Source organism: Hyaena hyaena, unplaced genomic scaffold, assembly GCF_003009895.1.
Source record: "Hyaena hyaena isolate Hyena2069 unplaced genomic scaffold, ASM300989v1 scaffold_72, whole genome shotgun sequence".
NCBI lineage: Eukaryota > Metazoa > Chordata > Mammalia > Carnivora > Hyaenidae > Hyaena > Hyaena hyaena.
In genome coordinates, this window is record NW_024080703.1 from 2,740,470 (window position 1) to 2,762,384 (window position 21,915).

The 21,915-nt window shown below is 43.9% G+C and overlaps 1 protein-coding gene across 2 annotated transcripts in view; it reads right to left on the reverse strand.

Moving 5' to 3' along the window:
- Positions 1-11,882, reverse strand: part of SPAG6 (sperm associated antigen 6) — a 67,652-nt gene extending 55,770 nt beyond the window's left edge. For both annotated transcript variants that reach the window (XM_039233075.1, XM_039233074.1), the window contains exons 1-2: positions 11,758-11,882; positions 11,560-11,655 (exon numbers count right to left, since the gene is read on the reverse strand). In XM_039233075.1, coding sequence (XP_039089006.1) covers positions 11,560-11,655; positions 11,758-11,782 — 121 coding nt within the window. In that variant the 5' untranslated portion in view covers positions 11,783-11,882. The remainder of the gene's footprint in view (positions 1-11,559; positions 11,656-11,757) is intronic.
- Between the last annotated feature and the right edge of the window lie 10,033 nt (positions 11,883-21,915).

Genomic DNA, 21,915 nt, shown 5'->3' on the forward strand with positions numbered 1-21,915 from the left:
CTGACTGGGGCCTTCTGTTTGGGGGCCAGTAGGAATAGAGAAGAAATGATGTGCTTTAGAAATAGGACTCTCTTGCCCTGCTTGTTATACATGACTGCCTATGTCGAGCCGGGTAGTTAAAAGCATGTATCTAGAGGGAGATTGTTTGGGTTCAAATTTGAGTTCTGCCACTTCTCAGCCCTCAACAAGGTTACTTAACATCTCTGCTGCAGTTCCCTCATATGTAAACTGGTGACAAATTCTAGGACTACTTCAAAAAGTTGTTGTGAGAATTACAATGAGTTAAAAATTCTAAAGTGCTGGCATGTACCCCAATGTTCATAGCAGCACTCTCCACAATAGCTAAAACATGGAAAGAGCCTAAGTGTCCATCAACAGATGAATGGATCAAGAAGATGTGGTTTATCTATACCATGGAATACTACATGGCAATGAGAAACAATGAAATCTGGCCATGTGTAGCAACGTGGATGGACCTTGAGGGTGTTATGCTGAGCGAAATAAGTCAGGCAGAGAAGGACAAATACCATATGTTTGCACGTATAGGAGGATTAGGAGGAACATGATGGAGGAACAAGGGGGAGAAGAAGGGGGGAAATGGTGGGGGAAAGGGAGAGAGGCAAACCATGAGAGACTCTTGAATGCTGACAAAAACTGAGGACGGATGGATGAGGGGGGGAGGGGGGATGGGCATGGAGGAGGACACTTGTGGGGATGAGCACTGAGTGTTATGTGGAAACTAATTTGACAATAAACTATTTGTAAAAAAAAAAAAAAAAAATTCTAAAGTGCTGGGACGCCTGAGTGGCTCAGTTGACTAGGCATCCGACTTTGGCTCAGGTCATGATCTCATGGTCTGTGAGTTCAAGCCCTGCATTGGGCTCTGTGCTGACAGCTCAGAGCCTGGAGCCTGCTTCAGATTCTGTCTCCCTCTCTCTCTACCCCTCCCCCATGCTCACTTGCTCTTTCTCTCTCTCAAAAATAAGCGCACATTTTTTAAAAAGAACCAAGAGTTTGATATGTTGACAAAACTGAGAATGCAGTATGCCTATCATATAAGAGGGCAACAAAGAAAGGGGTGGGAAAAGAAGCCTAAGAGATTAACAGAGACAAAAGTACTTAAGAGCCCAATAAACTATTTTAAGTATTTTGAATTTAATCTGAACGTGAGTGTCAGTGTTTTTGTACTTTGTAAAGAAGGATCGCTGATTACACTGGGGAGAAAACATGAAAGGAACAAGATGGGAGGCAGGAAGACCACTTAGGAAGCTATTCTAAGAGCCGAGGCCAGATGTGAAGATAGCCTGAAGAATACTAATGGCAAAGGGAAAGAGGAAAGTGAAAGCTCTGAAGAGATATTAACCAGACAAACTGATTACGTGGCAAAGAGGCAGGAATCAGTGATACTTCCAGGTTTCTGGCTTGGACAAAGGAGGCATGATTGTCGCAGACTGTTGAAGAGGCTATGATAAGTTCACAGTGGCCTGAGACGTAGAGTTGGGAGGGCTGATGCAGCAAGAGACAAAGCTGGAAAACTTGGGTGGAGCCAGGTCAAACTTGGCTATAGATCAAATTAAGATGATGTGATGTTATTCTAAGTGGAAAGCCATCGGGAGCTTATTGTGTACACCACTCACTCTGAGGGAAGCAAATAAATGAGAATGAAGACTGAATAATTCCAAGGTCCAACATGGATAGCTGGGCAGGCTGTGTACTGCACAAGTCCAGGGGATGCCATTCACATAAATCATGATATAAATGGCACTTCTAAAGTTGTGCAAAGCGCAGCCGTCCTCCTTGATGTGACATGTTCCGTGGTTCTCTCATTTGTTTTGTGTGAATAAATGTCTTATCTTCTCAGTAAAATAATGAACAGCTCTAGGGCAAGGTTTGTTTTATACTTCTTTTCTATTTATCAAATCACCTAGCACAGTTCTGAATGGACAACCGACTCTTACTGAAGCACTCGTAGTCTTGGCTCTACCACATTCTTACCACACTAAGCATTACCTACTTTCCTATCTCAGGTCCAATTACACTTACCAACTTTAGCAATTTTACATGTTTTTATTTCTGCAAGTTATTACATGTACATGACTATATTTTTACTGAAGCAAGTTCCATGACATTGATGAACTTTATAACATGTTCTCATTTCCCTTCACTGGTCATTTTTTACTTGAAAATAAGTGCTCCTCCCATTTTTTTTTTTTTAGAATCAAGAATTTTCAGGCCTTGATTTGGTTTCTCCCAGTCTCTATGATTACATTCCACGAACTACTATTCCTTCATTTGAGTAAGAAATCATAAATTTCAGAGGCGCCTGGGTGGCTCAGTCGGTTAAGCGTCCAACTTTGGCTCAGGCCATGATCTCACAGTTTGTGGGTTTGAGCCCACAGGGAGCTCTCTGCTGTCAGCACGGAGCCCACTTTGGATCCTCTGCCCCACCCCCCCGCTTTCTCTCTGCCCCTCCCCCACTCATGTTCTCCCTCTCTCAAAAAATAAACGTTAAATAAAGAAATAATAAATTTCAGTATCATATCTCTTTGCCCTGTTTTCTGTGAAATACTTCTTTGTTGCTATAACTATAAAAACAATTATGATTTTAAATGTTATATCCCTTACAACACACAGAGAGTCCTCTAATTTATTTAAAGGGTCAGAATGAATTGTGAAATGCATGGATAGTCTTTTTGCACAGAATTCAATTGTAATGATAAATAATTCAAGAAAAATCTATTTTCTTATTTTAAATGTATTCTCATTGACTCTAGTATCCTCTGAATTTTGTTGAGCGGGTCACTGTTAATTCAGGTGTTTGTGAGGGAAGGGCTCCCACATCTGGTATGTCACTGTTAAATGGGGAAGGGTAAGAAGCAGCTGGGTCCAAGGCCCCTGACTCCCCCTGGCAGCTAACAGTCCTTCCAAGAGGGAACAAAGCACCCTTGACCATGTGCCAGGGACTCCCCTAAGAAATTTACAAATATTAACCCATCGGGGCACCTGGGTGGCTCAGTTGGTTAAGCGTCCGACTTCACCTCACATCATGATCTCAACAACTGTGAGTTTGAGCCCCACGTCGGGCTCTGTGCTAACAGCTCAGAGTCTGGAGTCGGCTTCAGATACTGTGTCTTCCTCTCTGCCCCTCCCCCACACATTCTCTGCCTCTCCAAAATGAATACCTTTTTTTTATTTAAAAATTATTAACCCATCAGTCCTCATTACAATTCTATGAGTCAGACACTATTTTATAGCTCTAGTGTCTATGCTCTCCTGTTTCTCCTCCCCAATATCAATCACAGCCCATTTAGCAATGAAAATTGGCCTATATGTGCCAGGCTTCAAATGCATACCAAAGGCTATAATCTGTTAATTCTACCATTCACATTACTGTAGCTCTCTTCCCTGATGACTGTATTAAACTGAAATCTCATTCATTCTTCCAGGGCAACTCTTTGACTCTTAACTAGGTCACAGCCACCATTGTCTGTATGTGAGATCTGAACTGCGTAAGTGCCCAGAGATAAAAGTTATGGCAAGTTCAATTTACCTAATACTTGAGATAAAATGATTGGAACTTACATGTTTATAATTACATGAAAAAGGAGATAATAGTGGTGATGGTCACATAACATTAGGAATGTAATTAATGTCACTGAATTGTATAGTTAAAATGGCAAAGTTTGCTATGTTTTACCACAATTTTTAAAAATTAACAATGTACCGGGGTGCCAGGTTGGCAGCATACGACTCTTGATCTCGAGGTTGTAAGTTTAAGCCCCACAGTAGGTATAGAGATTACTTAAATAAAAAACTTTTAAGAAATTAACGTACCAAAAACCACTGAATTTTACACTTAAATGGGTGAATTGTATGGTGTATAAATTGTAGCCCAATAAAATGATTTTTAGAAATTTTTTAAAAATAAAAAATGGATAATATATGTTCATAGTTTTTTTTAAGTTTATTTATTTATTTATTTAGAGAGAGAAAGTGTGTGCAGGTCAGCAGGGGAGAGGCAGAGAGAGAGGGAGGGAGAGAATTCTGAGCAGACTCTGTACTGTTAGAGTGGAGCCTGAGGTGGGGCTCAAACCTACGAACTGTGAGATCGTGACCTGAGCCTAAATCAAGAGTGAGATGCTCAACCGACTGAGCCACCCAGGAGCCCCGTGTTCATAGTTTGTTTTTAAGTATATGGGTCATTTAAACTGTTCCCTCAGCCCACATCACTTCATATAGATATAATTCTATTTTAATTTGAAAGTCTTCTGGAGTCTTGCAAACATTGACTTAGTCCTATCTTCTTTTGTCAACATGTTTCCTCTCTTACAGTTTGTACCTTTGATACTCACCAGGCTGCAGAAAATTCCAATGTGCATGAATGGGGTCAGGAGAGCATAAATAGGATAGTTATAAGAGAATTGTCTGTTCCAAGAGGTTTCATGGGTAATATTTAGAGAGGGCTCTTTTGGAAGGTAATCAGCTCAGAAGCCTATCTTTAGATAAACTGTTGTGTTTTATTCATACTCCACTTACTTGGAAACTTTTTGAGATAGTTTACTCTAAAAGATGTAGATACAAAGATAACAATTAAGAGCCATGCAGAGAGATGGGAACTACTTATCAGAAATCAGAAATATAGGTTAAGAATAGCTGCTGCAACTGAGCTCTAAATATACCATGGGTTTCCTGGAACTACTTTGTAAAATGAAGCAGGAACAAAGTTTTTTCCTGAAATTGTATACGTAGGCCTAGCTTGATACATAATGTTAATAAAGATCGGTTGAATAAAAGAGTGTATTTTTGCATTAAAAAAAAACATTTAACAACAAAATGGACAATGTCTTCAATGGGATTTAGATGAAAAGAGGCAGTGGGAACTCTAAGTATCTATGTTTAAATAAGCCCTCAAAATTGGGGCGCCTGGGTGGCTTAGTCGGTTGAGCGTCCGACTTTCGCTTAGGTCATGATCTCGCGGTTTGTGGGTTCGAGCCCCGCGTCGGGCTCTGTGCTGACTGCCAGCTCAGAGCCTGGAGCCTATTTCAGAGTCTGTATCTCCCTCTCTCTCTGACCCTCCCCTGCTCACGCTGTCTCTCTCTCTCTCCTAGAAATAAATTAAAAAAAATTAAAAAAAAAATAAGCCCTCAAAAAAAAGCATATTATTAGAATAATTCTACAAAGCCATTTCTAGGGAAAACTAATGTACGCTAGTCTATGTATATAAACTAATGGTGATTCTAATGACACAAAGAGGAACTTAGAATATACAGAACAATGGACAGAGATCATTTCCTTTGAAGACACACGTATGCATATATACAAGCACCAATATCGCTGGTTTCCACCTGGACTTAGAACTTGAATAAGTAATAACTTTAAAATTGAGACACCCTGATGATAGAAAATGGGGTATATGGCAAAGCCAATATTTCACTTTAAAATTAGGGAAGTCTGACATGTTCAGAGGGGCCGCTCCCACCCACCACAATGTAAGACCAAATTTTTCTCAAGGTGTGGCCCTGGGTTTCTCCTAGAGCCAAAGAGAGATCTCAATAGAGATCCCAAAGTTCTGACCTCAGTGAACATGGAGTCCAAGTCCTCCACACCGAGCACCATCAAATAAAAAACAAAGGGAAGTGTTAAATATATGCTCGCATTGATGAACCGACCAAGTACCGAGTGCCTCCCTCTTCATTGTGCTCTACCTCCCGTGTTGTCAAAGGCCCAGGAGAGCAGGCAGTCAGAGGCGGATGACCACCTGTGCCCTGCTCAAGTCTCCTCCCCAATCCCAGCAGGGACTCACTCAGCTGACAGCTCTGAAGTACTATCTCGGTTTGCAACTTCCAGTGGATTATACACTTTTCCTGGGGGGCTTTTAAAGAGCTGCTGGCTTGATAAGGCTTTCCTTAGAAGCCTGAGGAAGCCGAATGGTCCTCTAGCGTTCTGAGTCCAGTGTGAGCCCGAACTATGGCTCCCACTCCCTCCAACTTCCAGGTACTTCTCAATTAAAGTTAGTCCTCTGCATCAGGCCTCCAGTCAAGCTCCATGATGGTCTTCAAAGGAGACCTCAAAGCCAATTACACACAATTACTAGACAGTATTGGTATCTAAAGGCCTAAACCAAAAGAGCACAATGTCAGGCAGCAGTTAAGAAACATGTTCTGGGGCACCTGGATGGCTCAGTCGGTTAAGTGTTTGACTTTGGCTCAGGTCATGATCTCAGTTTGTGAGTTCAAGCCCCACATCGGGCTCTGTGCTAACAGTGTGGAGCCTGGAGCCTGCTTTGGATTCTGTGTCTCATTCTCTCTCTGCCTCTCCCCCACTTGTGCTCCATCTCTCAAAAATAAATAAATGTAAAAACTTTTTAAGAAACATGTTCTAGTCTCAGTTTGGCCAAGACTGACTTTCTTTGTGATAAGGGCAATTATCTGATCATTTTGGGGCTTAAGTATCTACACTGAAGATTTGTACCCTACCTACCAGAACTGTTACATGAGCTTTTTAAGAGATATGAAAACACTTTGAAAAATAATATTCCTTTTTCATTCTATTTAAATATGTTGAACCTCTGTTCTATGCTAAACATTATGCTAGACATGGAATTTAGAGTTTGTGGAGAAAGAGGAAACTAAATCATTGCAATTGTGATGAGTATCATGAAAGAGAAATATTAGGAGCATGGAAAGCATAAATCAAGAGACTTAACTTACTGTGAGAGCTCAAGGAAGGTTTCCCTGAGGAATCAACATCTAAACAGAGCCATAAAGAATGAGTAGAAATTAATTAGGCAAGGAACCTATAGGTAAAGGTTCTATAAAAGTCAGAGGATCAAAAGCCATGAAAAAAAAAAAACATTGAAATGTAAAGAGGAGTTCGGAAATACTTAAATAACTTTTCAAAAACATTAATTTGTCACATAAAATTTAATCCACACAAACTTGCTACTTCTAAGCCCCACTCTTATAGGATCATCCATAGCTTGGATTTTTTTTTTTTTTTTAATCATCCAGTTTTCCCTAGGAATACAATGAGATCCTAGCCCTGGTTATATTATTTTTCACTTATGTGCCAATGGTTATATTATTTTTCACTTATGTATCAATGGTTAGATAACAAAGCAGATAAATGTCCATGTAGGAACAAGGGTTTGGAACACAGAACAAAATTTGGAATAATCTTGTTTTCAGGATATTATTGTGTATTATTAACGCATATTATTTTTTTAATATTTTTTTCTTTCATAGTTTATTGTCAAGTTGGTTTCCTTATAAAACCCAGTGCTCATCCCCACAAGTGCCCTCCTCCATGCCCATCACCCCCTTTCCCCCCCACACCCATCAGTCCTCAGTTTGTTCTCAGCATTCAAGAGTCTCTCATGGTTTGCCTCCTTCCCTCTCCCCAACTATTTTTTCCCCTTCTCCTCCCCCATGGTCCTCTGTTAAGTTTCTCCTGATCCACTTATAAGTGAAAACATATGGTATCTGTCCTTCTCTGCCTGACTTATTTCGCTCAGCATAACACCCTCAAGTTCCATCCACATTACTACAAATGGCCAGATTTCATTCTTTCTCATTGCCATGTAGTATTCCATTGTATAGGTAAACCACATCTTATTAACACATATTAAGTGCATACAAGTTCAGAATTTTTATAATTCCCTGATATGTTTTCCACTTAAGCAAACAAACAAACAAAACACAAAAAACCCACTATGCCTATCTTTGAAGAAAAGATCAGTGCTTTAATTATTATGCATTCACATTTCTAAGACTCCTTTTATATTCATGAAATTTAAATAGCATGATTGGTTAAGGGTTTTTTTTTTGTTTTTTTTTTTTAAGTTGCTCTACTCATTATCTTTTCAGTTTCAATATCCTTGGGAACAGAGAATCATAGGACGTACCTAACAAGGCTGTTTTAAACACATTATAAATGCTTACTACCAGCTTTTCCTTCTTGGCAAATTGAGGTGCTAAATCATTAATCTGAACATTTTCACCCTGCCCCAGACATATGAAATTTAAAATCATTTTGTGTCAATGTATATGACTTATTTCCTTGAATTCTAAACCCATTAAATTGCCTAAAATTGCAAATTAGCTTCATGCAGATGCATATTTAAAGTGTTAAGCAGCCTTCTCCATTCCTGCTCTTCTGAAAAATGTGCATAACTCCGGATTAGGAATGTTTGTTGTTTTGCAATAGGTTACATGTTAAATATTACAAAGTATTACTTTAAACATTACCCCAATTTTCTTACATAAATAGCTGCCTCAGAAATAGTTGATATAGTTAAACAGTTTAAAAAGAATTTTCTTTGGAGGTTTTATAGTAGCTTATTATAAAAGACTTTCTAAACAACCTAAGAGTGGCCTGATACTCCAATATGCTACAAGACATATTCCTTATATTTTATAACTAAACAATCACCTCTGTTTTGCTGAAATTCAACCATTGGTAGAAGTAGCAGTGTATTATCTCTACTATTTACAATGTGTTACACGTGTTACTGCGTACTCAAAGAGGGGAAGTATCAAAATTCATTTATAAATTGCTGCAAGATGTATTTGTTCTAATGTACAGAGTTGGAGGGTGCATCAAGAGATTTTATGACAAACATTAAACTTTTTCATCTTTTCATGTATGTATTTTAGAAGGAGCAAAATCTCAGTAAGAAAAAAATAACTCTAGGTTGGAGACACATTGTATACCATTCTTCCTAGCAACAATTTTGTTTCGAAATCAAACTCATTTTTGTCCAAATCTTGTAGCACTTTGTTTGCTCTAGTAATTACTTGGGACATATTTAACAAAGTAAATCTTCTTATCAGCACATCAGAAGTATAATGAAAAAGATCAGAGATTTAAATGAAATAAAACTCCATTGAGAAGTTTTACCTTTAAGGTTCTTTCCACAGTGAATGTATTCAAAACTCTTTAACTAGTGAATTAATGCTGATTTATCATGATGCCTATATGGAAAATATTTTTCACCTTATCTTGGATCCATGATACATATTTATTTAAGCAGTTCATTGGAGAAGAAAAGTGAGAAGACAAAACAAAACCTTCCCAGGTATGTAAAGAGTCTGTCAAAGTCAGGAATAAAATGCATTGATATTTTATTCTACCAAAATGAAGTCACTTGGCTGAAAAAAAAAAAAAGCTTATAAATGATGCATATATATATTGTGGCTCATTCAAAAGTATTTTAAAATCCATGGTGATTCTTTTAAAAGAACAAACCATTTGAATGGTTATAGACTATTATGTGTTCATTAACAAAGCTTACAGATTATCTTAATTAAAAGAATAAGTATATTGGAATATCCATTAGCTGCCTCAATTTAAAATTATTAAAGAAGTGCTTAAATTGAATCTAGGTAGCAAAAATATGTTAAAAATGTTTTTCCTCAAGAAAAAAAAATCTTAGCATTCCATCAACATTGGTCAAATGCAAACAACTTCACAACATTGTTATATTCCATTCCTTCATAAGCCAGACCACAAGTGGAAATAGGTGGCTATTTAAGATGCCATATCTAAGTCACTTATACTTCGGTGATCATTTAGCCTAATGATTAAATTCCGTAATATATTCTACACTGTACACTTACAGGAAGAGATAACCTGCCACTATTATACTAAAATGTGATATTCTGTATCTTAAGTGTGATTTATACCCCTGTGTTTCAGTATCAAATTTTTAAAACAATGCCAATCATTTCCCCTTTTAAAAAATGTTTTAGTTTAGCTAAAACATAGTACACATGTAGTTCAGAAATTACATATTTGTAAATAGTAAGTGTCCATTCACAAAAGCCATGGAGTAGGACTGAGGGGAGAAAAAACCTAAAACTTAAGTGCATTTAAAAATATGCTCTTATAAATTTATATTAGTCTCTGTATATGATACACTGTGTCCAACACTGTTCTGGGTACTTTGAGAAGTATATACTCTTGCTCATAAGCACACACACACACACACACACACGCACACGCAGAAGAAAGAAGATTAATCCACTTGAAACAAATGCAGAACAAAAGATTAGCAACTTTGACATTTTCAGAAGGAGAACAGATTAGTGGCTGTCCAGGGTTAGGGACAAGAATAAGGTGGGTGTGGTTCTTTCTAACAGAGCAACATAAGCGATCCTTGCAGTGAGAAAGTGTTTTTGTATCTGACTATAGTAATGATGGCTACACACGGGATAAAACTGTATAGAACTAAACTTACACTCGTACACACACACATGTAAGTACAAGCAAAACTGGGAAAACCTGAATAAAACATGGATTTTTGTCATTGTCGACATCCCAGGTGTCATATCATACCACAGTTTTGAGGGACAGCGGATCTCTATTATTTCTTACAGCTGCATGTAAATCCACAATTATCCTCCCAAAAGGAGTTTTAAAACATGATTACCAACTATACTTTCTCTATTCCGAATACAACCCCTCCCCCAATAAAAACATACAAGGAATAAACACCCAAATCCCTCTCAGTGACAGAAGAAATTGCCATCTGGGTACAATAGTAATTCTGCTCAAAGAAGCCACAGTAAACATTATTTTAAAACATTCTTGCCTTGTCAATATGTTCTTAAATTTCTTTTAATTCCGTGTTAATTTGAATGAGTTTTAAAGATCACATCCTATAAACTGAACACTGATAACACAATAGTCATAAAGTGCTACCTGACTTTGAGTTCAGATGGTGGTAGAATCATCCTGAATCCACCATTATCTTCTCCATCTGTTTATGTTAGTTGATAAGAAGCAAACCTCTCTTTCCCTCCCTCCCTTTCCCCCCTCTCCCTCTCTTCCTCTTTCTAGAGTTTGCTTGAGTTCGGACTGAGGGGGCGGAATGACAGCACCATAAGGACGTCTCAAAGCTAACACTTTACCTACTTTGAATGTCTTGGAAATTATTCAAGCAAATCTCTGCTCTTTCACTGACGCAAGACGAGAAATAGTGTGTCCACCGCTCTGGAATTCCTTTGGTGTGAGGAAGTCGAAGGTGATCAAAGGCAGGGTGACAGGCAACGGCACCCGCATAAAATGGGTCTGATTAAGGTGGATTCCCACTCATGTAAAATGACTTCCAGGCAATTCGTACGGCCTTGACTTTCAACCTGACACTTGCCTGGCTGTGAGAAAGATGGAAATGGAGACGCCGGGCCCCTCTCGCACCCATCTGGAGGCTTCGCCCTCTCGGCCTCACACCCAGAAAGGCCCGCTCAGCAGAACGAACGCTTCTACCCGACGGCGTCCGCGGTGGATTGGAGGAATTTAGGGGCGCCGCCCTCCCGCCCCCACCCTGCTCTTCTCCAAAAGCTCAGCCGGCAGGGGAGCAGGACGACGGGGGGCGCCCGAATGAGGCCGGGGTTGAGGCAGGGGGCCAGGGACCCAGGCAGACTAGGGGCCCGGGAGACCGGGTGAGGGGAAGGAAGTTAGGGGGCGAGAGCGGGCTGAGCATCAGGGGCGACTAGCACCTCGAGGTGCAGGGGCGAGGCCGGGGGCGCGCAGCGACGCGCGGTCAGGGCGCCGGCTCACCCGCGTTCTGCAGCGTCTCGATGTTTTGGGGTCTGGTCGCCAGCTCCGCCACCATCTGCACGAACTGGGTCCGGGCTTTCTGGTACTGCTCGAACACTGCGGGGGGAGGGGAGGGGGAGACACGGTGCAGCAGGTGGCCCCACCGTCCCCGCGGGGGCTCCCCGCCGCCAGCCCCGTCGGGGCGCCCCGGGCCCTCACCTTGCAGCACCTGCCTCTGACTCATGGCGACAAGCCCGGCGGCGACGCAGCCGGTGAGCAGCCGAGGGGGCGACCGCCGCGACGACTCGGCCTCCGACGGGAGCCGGTTCGCTCTGTGTACTCGCGTCTCCGGGGCAACCGACCGGAACCGGAACGCGGCCGTCTCGCGGCGACGGCCGGGCCCGGGCGTGACGTCACAGCCGCGGTACCGGGCGCGGGGCGGAGGCGGCCCGCCCCGGGGGATCTCCGCGCGCAGGGGCCCTGGGGCCCGTCCCGGAGTCGCCCCGCCGCCGCGGGGACCGTGCACCGTGGACGTCGCTGTGCTGCGGGCCCCGGGCGTCCGCCAGAAGCGCGAGGTTCCGTGCACACCGAACCCACAGCCGCAAAGCTTCCCGACCGCGGCACCTACTCGGTCCTGGCTGGGGGGTGGGGGGGGGGGGGGGGAGGGGAAGGGGAAGGTTGCGGGGAGCCCCCGAGAGAACCCCGAGGGAACCCCGAGAGTCCAAGCGCGGCGAGACCAGAAAACTGCATCAGTGGAGTCGCCTTGGCTTAGACGGTCAAGAGACTTCTCACATGTGACCTTGTGTAATCTGATACATACACTGTCAATGCAGCCTTAAAGCCACATGGTTTTCCTCTTTAATCCAGCTTTCATACTGCCTGGCATTTCTGGCTTCAGGATTCCTGGAGAGTCCAGACCAACCATGTCCATAACTTAATTATACTGCTTTAAGAGTATGTGATAAGCAACCCCTAGAGAATCAATGAGAAAAGTAGACGGGGAAAACAGGATGGTAAATGTCCTGCCTTCCGTGACTTTCTCCTCATTACTACTAACTTTGCTGTTTCCTCACTTCTGTGACTTTTAAACATTTCTTTTTGTCTTTCAGATTTAGGCTTCATTTTCTTGCTACATGACATTTCCAAAAGAAAGGGAGAGAGAATCTTTCCCTGGGAAGTCTTGATTCTAATTATCTTAACCAGACTTCTCTAGCTTGTAGAACTTTATTATTATTATTAATTATTATTTTACCCGGTTTCTTTTAACAAAAATTAAGCACTTAGTCTTGTCACTGGTTTCTAGCTTGCCTGAAAACTGTGCAGGACATGTTTCAATGACAGGTGTCAATTTGAAATGTTTCTCCATCAGCAACTACAATTTCACCAGGTGTCAATGGAATAGATAGCCACAGCTGTTGCTGAGTAGTGCCAAGACAGGAAACTTCTTGATATCTCATCCATAGAAGGGCGTAGGCTGGTTCTCATATTTGGGGTGAGTCCTGTATCATAATCTTTAAGCTCTCACCTTGACTTGAGCTCTCTGATGAAGTCCTGGTATTCTGTGGAGCCCCAGAAGGCTAGGGAATAGACCAGCAATAACAAAGAGTAAGTGTGTGCAGTCAGGTCCCTGCTATGCCCAGAGCAGGTGCATGCCGTTTGCTCTGCAAGTTCAGAAGCCAGTGATACTCACAATGACTTCACCTAACTCCAAAGTCATAAGTTTCACTATGATCTCCACATTTCTCTCAGGAAACAGGTCTTTTAAAATTGAAGTTTTTGTATGGTCCCATTTAGAGATGTGGGGGAAAACAGATTGAGCAAATAATTGAAATGGCAAATAAAACCTTCACTGTAATTTTGTTTTCAGTTCCTTGTTGCATTGTGAAAAAAAAAATCCCCTTAAAACTAAAAGGTTCCATATTTGGTTTCAGTCCTTAAATAATTCAAACTCCTAAGCTACCACAGCTGCCATTTTTAGTAATTGTTTTACTATGATTTCTACTCTAAAAGTGTTGAGCTAGGAACTCAATAGTGAAAACAGTGTCTAAACCTTATAAACATGCTACTTATACAAGTCTACTTATGGAATGCTACCAAGTTTAAAAGCTTAAGTTCAAATGGTACATAAATTATTTTTAACTATAGGTCCTGAGTATCTGTCATTAACAATGTCTGTGGGTTAAATTTTATTGTTTCTGATAAAACATAATATAAGATTCCTACTGTATATCTGAAACTGGACACATTAAAGAAGCAGATCTTTGGCTCTTTATTCTAGTTTTTTTTGAAAACAAAGTCTTTAAAATTAAATGGAGAAATGCAACAGAATGATTATAATATGCATATAAATGAATATTCTTATCAGCAATTCAAATACAAAATATGGCAGCAGGTAACCTTTACTGACAAGAAAGCCAATCTATATTTTCTGACCCACTTTTCAACTTACTGACTTCAAAATAAAATACCTTCTGCTTTTCAAAGCTAATCGAACACCCCATGGTCACATACACACCTGTAACAGTTGAATAACGAGAAAGAAAACTGTTCAAAGGGATAGTTCAGCTTTTAAAAAAGTGCTATTTAAGATTACTGCTCTTAAAGTACCAGCTGACTTTAAATGCAGACATACACTGTACTTGACCTATTACACTATCCATTTGAATGAGGATGAAACATATTATCTGAAGAAATTGCAAAAATGTTTCTATGAAAGATTTGTTTGGAAGCCTAAGCTAGGCATGTGTAACTTTAAAATCACTTTTGCATTTAATATTTTTACTTATGAAAATTAGACTTTACAAGACAACATTATAAAGTCAGTTTAAAAATCCTGTTCTACTTCTCTAAAAATCTGCTTTGGGAATCCAGAAAAATCCCATTATCATGGGAAGATATTCCACACATGCCTAAGAGAAATTTTGCTAATTTTAGCATACATACATTTTTTTTCCTTCAGCTCCTAACTGAATTTTAAAAGTTAAGGCTTTTTATGTGCTAAGTAGATATTAACATCCACATTTGAAAAATTGTTGAGGTGAATCAAGTGTATGTGTGTGTATTCCTCTACCAAGCCAAACAAATATTAAGTATCAATGTGTGCCAGGCAATTTGCAAATAACTGAATGTGCCTGTCTTCCAGCACATGAAATCCAGGGGGAGAAAGACACATAAACAAAGTATTAATTCATTCAACAAGTATACATTGCAGCCTGCCCCTGTTTTAAGAGCAGTAATTGCTCTAAGCCATATAAGTACTTTGGCAGCAATGACAAGGGACTTAGGGTAGCCTAGGTAAAGAAATGAGAATAGCTACATCACTTAAATAATAAAAGGCTTCTTTAAGAAAAATTAGCTGGGTTTTATCTAGATAGGAAATCTCCCTCCTCCTCTCCTCCCTCAGAGAATTAAAACACTGTTACCAATTGAAGTAGGCATTCACTTGGCAATTGCATGTAATCATTCAAGTTATAGGATACAATAATCATTTTCCCAACAACAAATCTAAAATTACTGAAATAACTCCATATTTGCATACTTGAATTGAAAATAAAAGCACTCCATACCCCATAACCAAATTAGTGGACTCAATGTATTATCTATAATGATGAAAGCAAACATACGACTCTTAAATGTTTCTCTGGCACTCTTTTGGGGGAAAACGTCAGGATTTTACACACAGGTCTCAACAGACCTTACATTTGGGCCATCAGGTTTGTCAGCAGTGCAAAAGAGACTCGGTCACTCCTGTCCAGGAGGGGGAAGATTATTAACATTTCTATGCTTGTGGTGTATTTGTCTTATTTCCTATTCTTTGCTTTTCAAGCCTTTTAAAGTCAATTCTTTACATTTGCAACTTTAAAGTGTTTACGTTTCAGGGTTAAGGTCAGTAAAATATTCCGATGACAGTGGTCGAACTTGCCCAAAGTTCTAAGGATACACCTGTACATGTCTTTCTTTTCCAGTAATTCAGTGGATGCAGAGACTGAACTCATCTTTTCCACCCCCAAAAGTAAACCGTGGTTAGGGGGATTCCACACAAGAATAATTTCGCTTCCAAAAGCAGCATATAGCACAATGTAATTGATACTAAAAATGGATGTAGACGTCTGACGCAGGCACTGGGACATGCATAAAAGTGTGGTGTGTGTGAATTCTCTTTTTAAAGGAAGTTTTCCTTAAAAACTGTACCCAAACCCCGCATCACCAGATAGAAATCTCTGAGCGACCTGACATAGATGTCAACCACTCTCTCTCTCTCTCTCAACACTTCCCAGGCCCCCCCACCTCTTTAAAACCTTGACGCTGTTGGACTTGTCTCAGGGAAGGGAGGTACTGTTCCTTTCCCATCTTTTTATTAGTACAGAATACGAGACACAAAAATGGAAGGGAAGATGTCACATAGGAAACGACCCCGGAGGCCCAGCACGTGTGCATCCGGTCCAAGACCTGGGAGGACGCGGCCCCGCGCACGACTCAGGTGCGGGTCCAGCCACACCTGCGCCCGGGCTCCGCCAACTCCGAGCCCCAAGTTCTTGGCCGGCTCCGCAAGGCTGGACACCGGGTTCCCGGCGGCTCGACGGCGCTGCCCCCGGCCGGCAGCTGTGCTCAGTGCGGACGGGGGTGTTGGGGCCCGAGGCGAGGGGAAGAAGGCAGCACCCCCGGACGTCCTCAGCTTTGCCTTTAGTCCACACTTTCAGACTCCAACGAGCACCTCCGCGCACTTTCCAACGAGGGAGGGGGCGCCGGGAGTCGGTTGGGGCTGGGGTCAGGCGGTAGTCTGGATCTGAAACCCTCGAGGGCCCCGCCGCCAGCCAGGGCCAGGCCGAAAAGGGGGCACGGGGGAGTCGGGGCCGGGGGCGCGGGCAGCGAGGAGAGGCGGGGGCGCGCGGCCCGAAGGCGCGAGTGCGGAAGCGCGGCGCAGGCTCGGCCGGCGGCCTCCCCCCGGCGGGGCCTCCCCGGAGCCGGCCGTGCGCTCCCCGCGGCGCAGCCGGAGGGGGCGGGCGGGGGCGGGGGGAGCCCCGCTCTCAGCGCCTCCTCGCGGCCCCGAGGCGCGCGGGCCGGGGCACGGCGAGGGAAGGGGCCGCGGGTCCCGCGGAGCCGGCGTCTGCTGGGGGGCGGGTCGCAGGAAAGCGAAGGCCTCGGTCCTTTCGTTTTGCTTTCCCCGGCCAGGCCTCCGGCGAGAGGCGCACCGCCACGCGGGCTCCGGCGGAGGGGTCCCGGCCGGAGCCTCCCCGCGGCACGGGTGGCCCGCGGGCCCGGCAGCGGTGCGGCCAACTCTGAGGGGCCGGCCCGGAGCGGCCGGAGACCAGCACCGCGGGAGCCAGGGTTCCCGCAGCGCTGGCGCAGCCGGAAAACCTCGCCGCGGCCGCTCGGGTCGGCCCTCCTTCGCCCTGACTTTCTCCAGGCAGGAGTTGTAAAGAGCGCCCCGTTAGCGGGGGGGAAGCCCGGAGGTCCTGACCCTCTTTGCCGGGGTGGGAGTGGGGGTTACGGTGCGGGAACCCTGCACCGCCTTACACCAGCCAGCTCCCTCGACCCCGCGGCACAGGCCAGATCCCAGAGGCGGGGGGAAGAGCCAAGAGCTTACTTAAAAAAAAAAAAAAAAACACAGCTGTACCTCACTGCGCATGTGCGAATCTCAATTTTTTTTTATGTTTGACGTCATTTTGTTATATCAAGTCCCAAGCCAAAACTTCTTGCTCACTGATTACTCTGAATAATAACTGACTGTATGCTCTGACCCTTAGAAAATAGTGCAAAAGTAATGAGAGAAGAGTTTCAAGGTTTCTTTTTACAAGAAACGGCATAGGCTGTTTATCCACTCTGCGGTCGGCTTCCCCCACCGAGATGATCAGAGCCGAGAGTGAGCTCCGCTAAAACGTAGACTAAGTTGCAAGACGCGGTGGCACGGAATATCTAAAACTGATATTTTAGAGGGAACATCAGAATATCGCTAAAGCTGGATTACTTTAATTTGCCTCCTACTCCAACGTTACCCCATATTTACTTTTTTGAGTGAAGAATAAATGTTCTCATATGGATAACATAAAATATTAATGACCACCTATATGAGGAAAATACCAATACCTTTCCCATTAGCAAGACAGGAAATGAATTATAAAGCAGTGCTTTTTATTCTAGGAATGTTTCCACCCCCTTCCCCCTCTCTGATGAAAGAATAATACGTAATTGTTTATCATTTTAATTGTAAGTCAAGAGTAAAGTTCTTGGAAGTTCAAACAAACTTAGAAATATATAAATAATGCCAGCATGTTTATGGCCAAATCCCAAATAGAATCAAACTTACTAACAAACTCTTGGCTTAAAGAGTGCCTTGCAATACTAAGGACAGCAAATGGGGACAGTGAGGATAGGGACTTCTTGGAGCACAACTGGATAGAAAAACATTGGTTTTCTTTTTAAAAATGTGATGCTTATGTGTGATTTAAATGTATGACCGGAATTTAAGAGTGATACCAAGTAGCTAGTATCAGCTACTTCTGTGGGATAGGATATTCCCAGAACCCATTGCAGACCATGGTCATATAATAAACTTGGATTGCACTAGAGTCTCTCTTCAAGTTCAGAGAGCCTATATGAACTGTGTATATTTGCATTTTTTCATGCCTATTTTAAAGGATGCTTATATTATTGTGTTGTAAACTTACTTGGCTGTAAAGAATTTCCTTAGAGATATTCTCCCAAGTGATAAGAATTTTAATAGGTGCATAATTTGAGAAGAATGAACATTGGGTGAAAGTGGTTGGGGTCCATTGCATCTCATAACTTCTTTCTCCATAGAACATGATGGGATGGTTTGAAGAGAACCCAAGTGAAAATATTTTAAGAAAATTGTCACGAGGCATATTTAGAAAGAAACAGCTGGTAAACACATTTTCCCAAGCTTACTCTGACCAAGTTCTTCAGTTACATTAGAAAACAAACTGTAATGAATCATGTTCAAAGCAAAAACACTGTCCTGAGTTAATTACTGATAACATTTATTTTCTAATTCATGAACAATTAAATGTTGTCTAAACATCTTCCCAATACAATTCACACTTAAGTATTTTGGAAATGTTCTTATTAAACTTAAGGTTTTCTTTTTCTTTTCCTTTTTTTTTTTTTTATTCAGAAGGTTGGAAAGGAGTCAAAAATTGCATGGTAAGATTCCATAGAAATGTAACCGATTCCAATAAATAGTCCTCCGTACGGAAGTACATTATGGAAATGACGTGGTTGTCAGACCTAATTGCTTGGCTTTTGAGTCCTCATAGAAGAAATTCTACAGCCTTAGGGGTGTAGGCTCAAAAGCAGGAGCATTTCTGGTTTCAGTTTAAATAAAACAATGAAATCCATCATTATTCAAGTCAATAGCGATAATTCACATGAATATGAATGCACTTTGATCTTATCCTTCAATTCATTGAAAGACACAGTCATAATGAAAAAGGGAGATAATCTCTTTAACTTGGTCCAAAGCAAGTTGTTGGAGCTTTTCTTTCTTGAAAGACCGTAGAAGGGAACTTTTCACTTAAGCCTTGCTTTCCTATTTTTAAGGTGGTGGTGGGGTGTTTGGGCAAGCTACAGGTCATTATGTTGCCTCCAGGAGCCAAGTAGTGCTAACTTTCTTCTTTGAAGTAAACTGCCTTATTTAATGAACTTGACATTTTGTGAAGCTTAAAAGTGAACCTCTTAAAAAATATCATACCTAACAGTCATTTTAGGATGCGTGTTGATTTGAGTTTACCATCAGATATGATTAAGTAAGACATACTAACTACTTTCACTATACTTTAAAACTGACTTAAGTGAAAATGAATATTTCAAGATGCATTGCCTTGGTAGATTTGCAGCATCCAATACTAGCCCCTGAAGCGTTCCTGTTGAACTGTGAAGAAAGTTAATGTGTTGCCTATGCTCTATGAAAGTATGAAAGTCACTTTAACATTTCATCTTGCAGATGGCTATGTAACCAATTTTCAGATCCCTTTAGTGGGAAAATAGCAAAGTTATAAGTTCTCATATACAATTTATCATTGTTCTTGGAATTCTGGAAAGATCTGTCAGATAATTTTAGTACAATCTACCGCACTTGAAACATAATTAGGTAACAATATGCATGGATGAGAGTATCTGCTTAATGCCACTGGCTTGGAAAATGTTTAGCTTTTCACTGAGTTCATTAAAGGTACCCAAGCTATATAGTAGCTACTAAATTTTTTTTAGGTAGGGTTGTTGAACTTCTAGGATCCCCTAGAAAGTCAAATATTTGTTGAACTATGTTAAAAGGACTCTGGAGCACACAAAATTTTATAAGGCAGGTGTTGTCCCCGAGGTGCTTTAAACTTAGAAATTTCAGCATATCTGTGATTTACATGACATTTTAATCCTTGAAGAACACTCGGCTAACTGAATGGTTATTTAAAGCAGGGGCAGTTATCCAGAGTGAAGAAATCTGGCAATGCACACATTTCCCAAGTTATCCAAGAGCTAAATAAAAGGTTGTGCTGGACACTGGGACGATTTTTCTTCAGTAAAAACCGGTTTAGAACACTAACAAGGTTCTGTTAAATTTAAATCACTGCCCTAGAACCACAGATATTAGAAAAGACAGAAAGATTCCTGAGGGTTCAGGTCAGTCATTTTCTTCATGCATCAGACCACTCAGTCTACACTGCCACGGGCTGGTGGGGTTCATCAAATGAAATGAAGGGGGAGGAATGCTCCATCCACTTATGCATAACAAGAACGAGCATTTGGATGTAATGTGGGAGCAGACGCAGAATATTCGTGGTAGACAAAGAAGACGGAAGCGCGTGACGTTTTCCTGTGGCTCTAACCTAGAGGAAAGCCACCGTCACCAAGAGCAGATGCAACCATCAGCTCTTTGTGTCCACGTTGCCAGAAAGGGAGCGGGCGTCTTGCCTTGACTTCTTTCTTTACCACCGTCCTTATTTCTGATGTCAAGACAAGCTTTCCATTGGCCCGGCCCATTGACAAAGCATCTCGGCTCAAGTTGGAGAGCGGGGCACCCGGGGCTGGGACTCGGCAAAGCGCCCCAGTCCCGGGGGCTCAGGTGCCTGCTCAGCGAGGCGCGCGCCGCAGCAGCGCTCTCCGAGGCGCCCCTATTGTCTGCGGTGGGGGCAGGGCCGAGCCGGGGGGGGGGGGGGGGGGGGGGCCGGCCTCGGAGAGGGGCGGAGGGGGCGGGAGGATGAGGACCCGGGGCGGGGGCGAGGGGTGTCAACGAGGGCAGCCCCCCGAATTTCAAATGCCCGACCCCGAAGTGTACACGGGGCGGCAGCGGTACCAGCGGCGGCGGCGGCGGCCCTGGCTGCAAATCGCCGTCGTGTGGTTGCTACTGGCAACCGAGCCTCTGCCTCGCGCGCAGCCCCGCAGCCCCTGGAAGGAAGGTGGCGAGGGGAAGCGGCTGCGGCGCAGCGGCCGCGCCGGCTCGGCGGCCCACAGGGCTCTCGCCCCCGCCCGCGCCCCCGCGGTCCCTTCGGGCTTTGACCGCAGCTGTGCGGCACGAGGGGGCCGGAGGCCTCTTCGGTCGGGGGTGTCGCCGCCTCGCAAGCGTCAAATTACTGGCGCCCTCTGCGAACGCAACATGGCAGCCCCGGCTCGAAGACTGGGTTCGTTCAGCCCGCCGCGGAGGCGGGGGCCGCGGAGCCGGCCGAGCGCCCGCCGGCTCCCGCCGCGGCCGGGAGTCAGTCCCGCTCGCGCCGCCGACCCCGCGCCGGGCCGAGCAAAGGGCTGCCGCGCGCGCGGACTCGCCTCGCCTTCCCCCCTCGGCCCTTTGTTCTCCTCTCGGCCGGCACCTCACGCCTCGGGGGCTTTTGCATGGAAACCCTCGAAGACCCGGCGACGCCGGGTTGGGACGCCACGCCGCCTGGCGCTCTACGGATTTGTCCAGCTTGCCCGGTCCCCGAAGGTGCTCCGGGCAGAGCTGGAAGCGCCAGTGCGGGGTCCCAGAGGAGCCGCCTCTCGTCGGGAGGGTTCCTTCCCCAGAGGCCCAGCCTCCTCCCGCCCGAGAGGTGTGAGGCGGGAGGCCGGGGCCGGGGGACCGGCCGGCGCGTCACGCCCGCAAAGGAAACGGCATTCTGCGCCCTGGCGAGAGAGGAAAGCTGCGGACGCCCGCCGTCGCCCCAGTCTCTGGAAAACGGGGAGTAAAGCACCCCTTTAGGCGTGCGCCGGGCTCCGTCACGCTTCCCTCTGGCCGTTGGACGCGGGTGGCGGCCGCCGTCGCCCGGAAGAAAACGTCGCCGCCCCGGGTCGAGGGGGCGAGCAGAGCGGTCCGCCGGGAGTGGGGGAGGGGGATCAGTGCGCCCCCAAGGGGCAAGGCTGGGGCGAATTTAGAATTTTTGAAAACCGCGG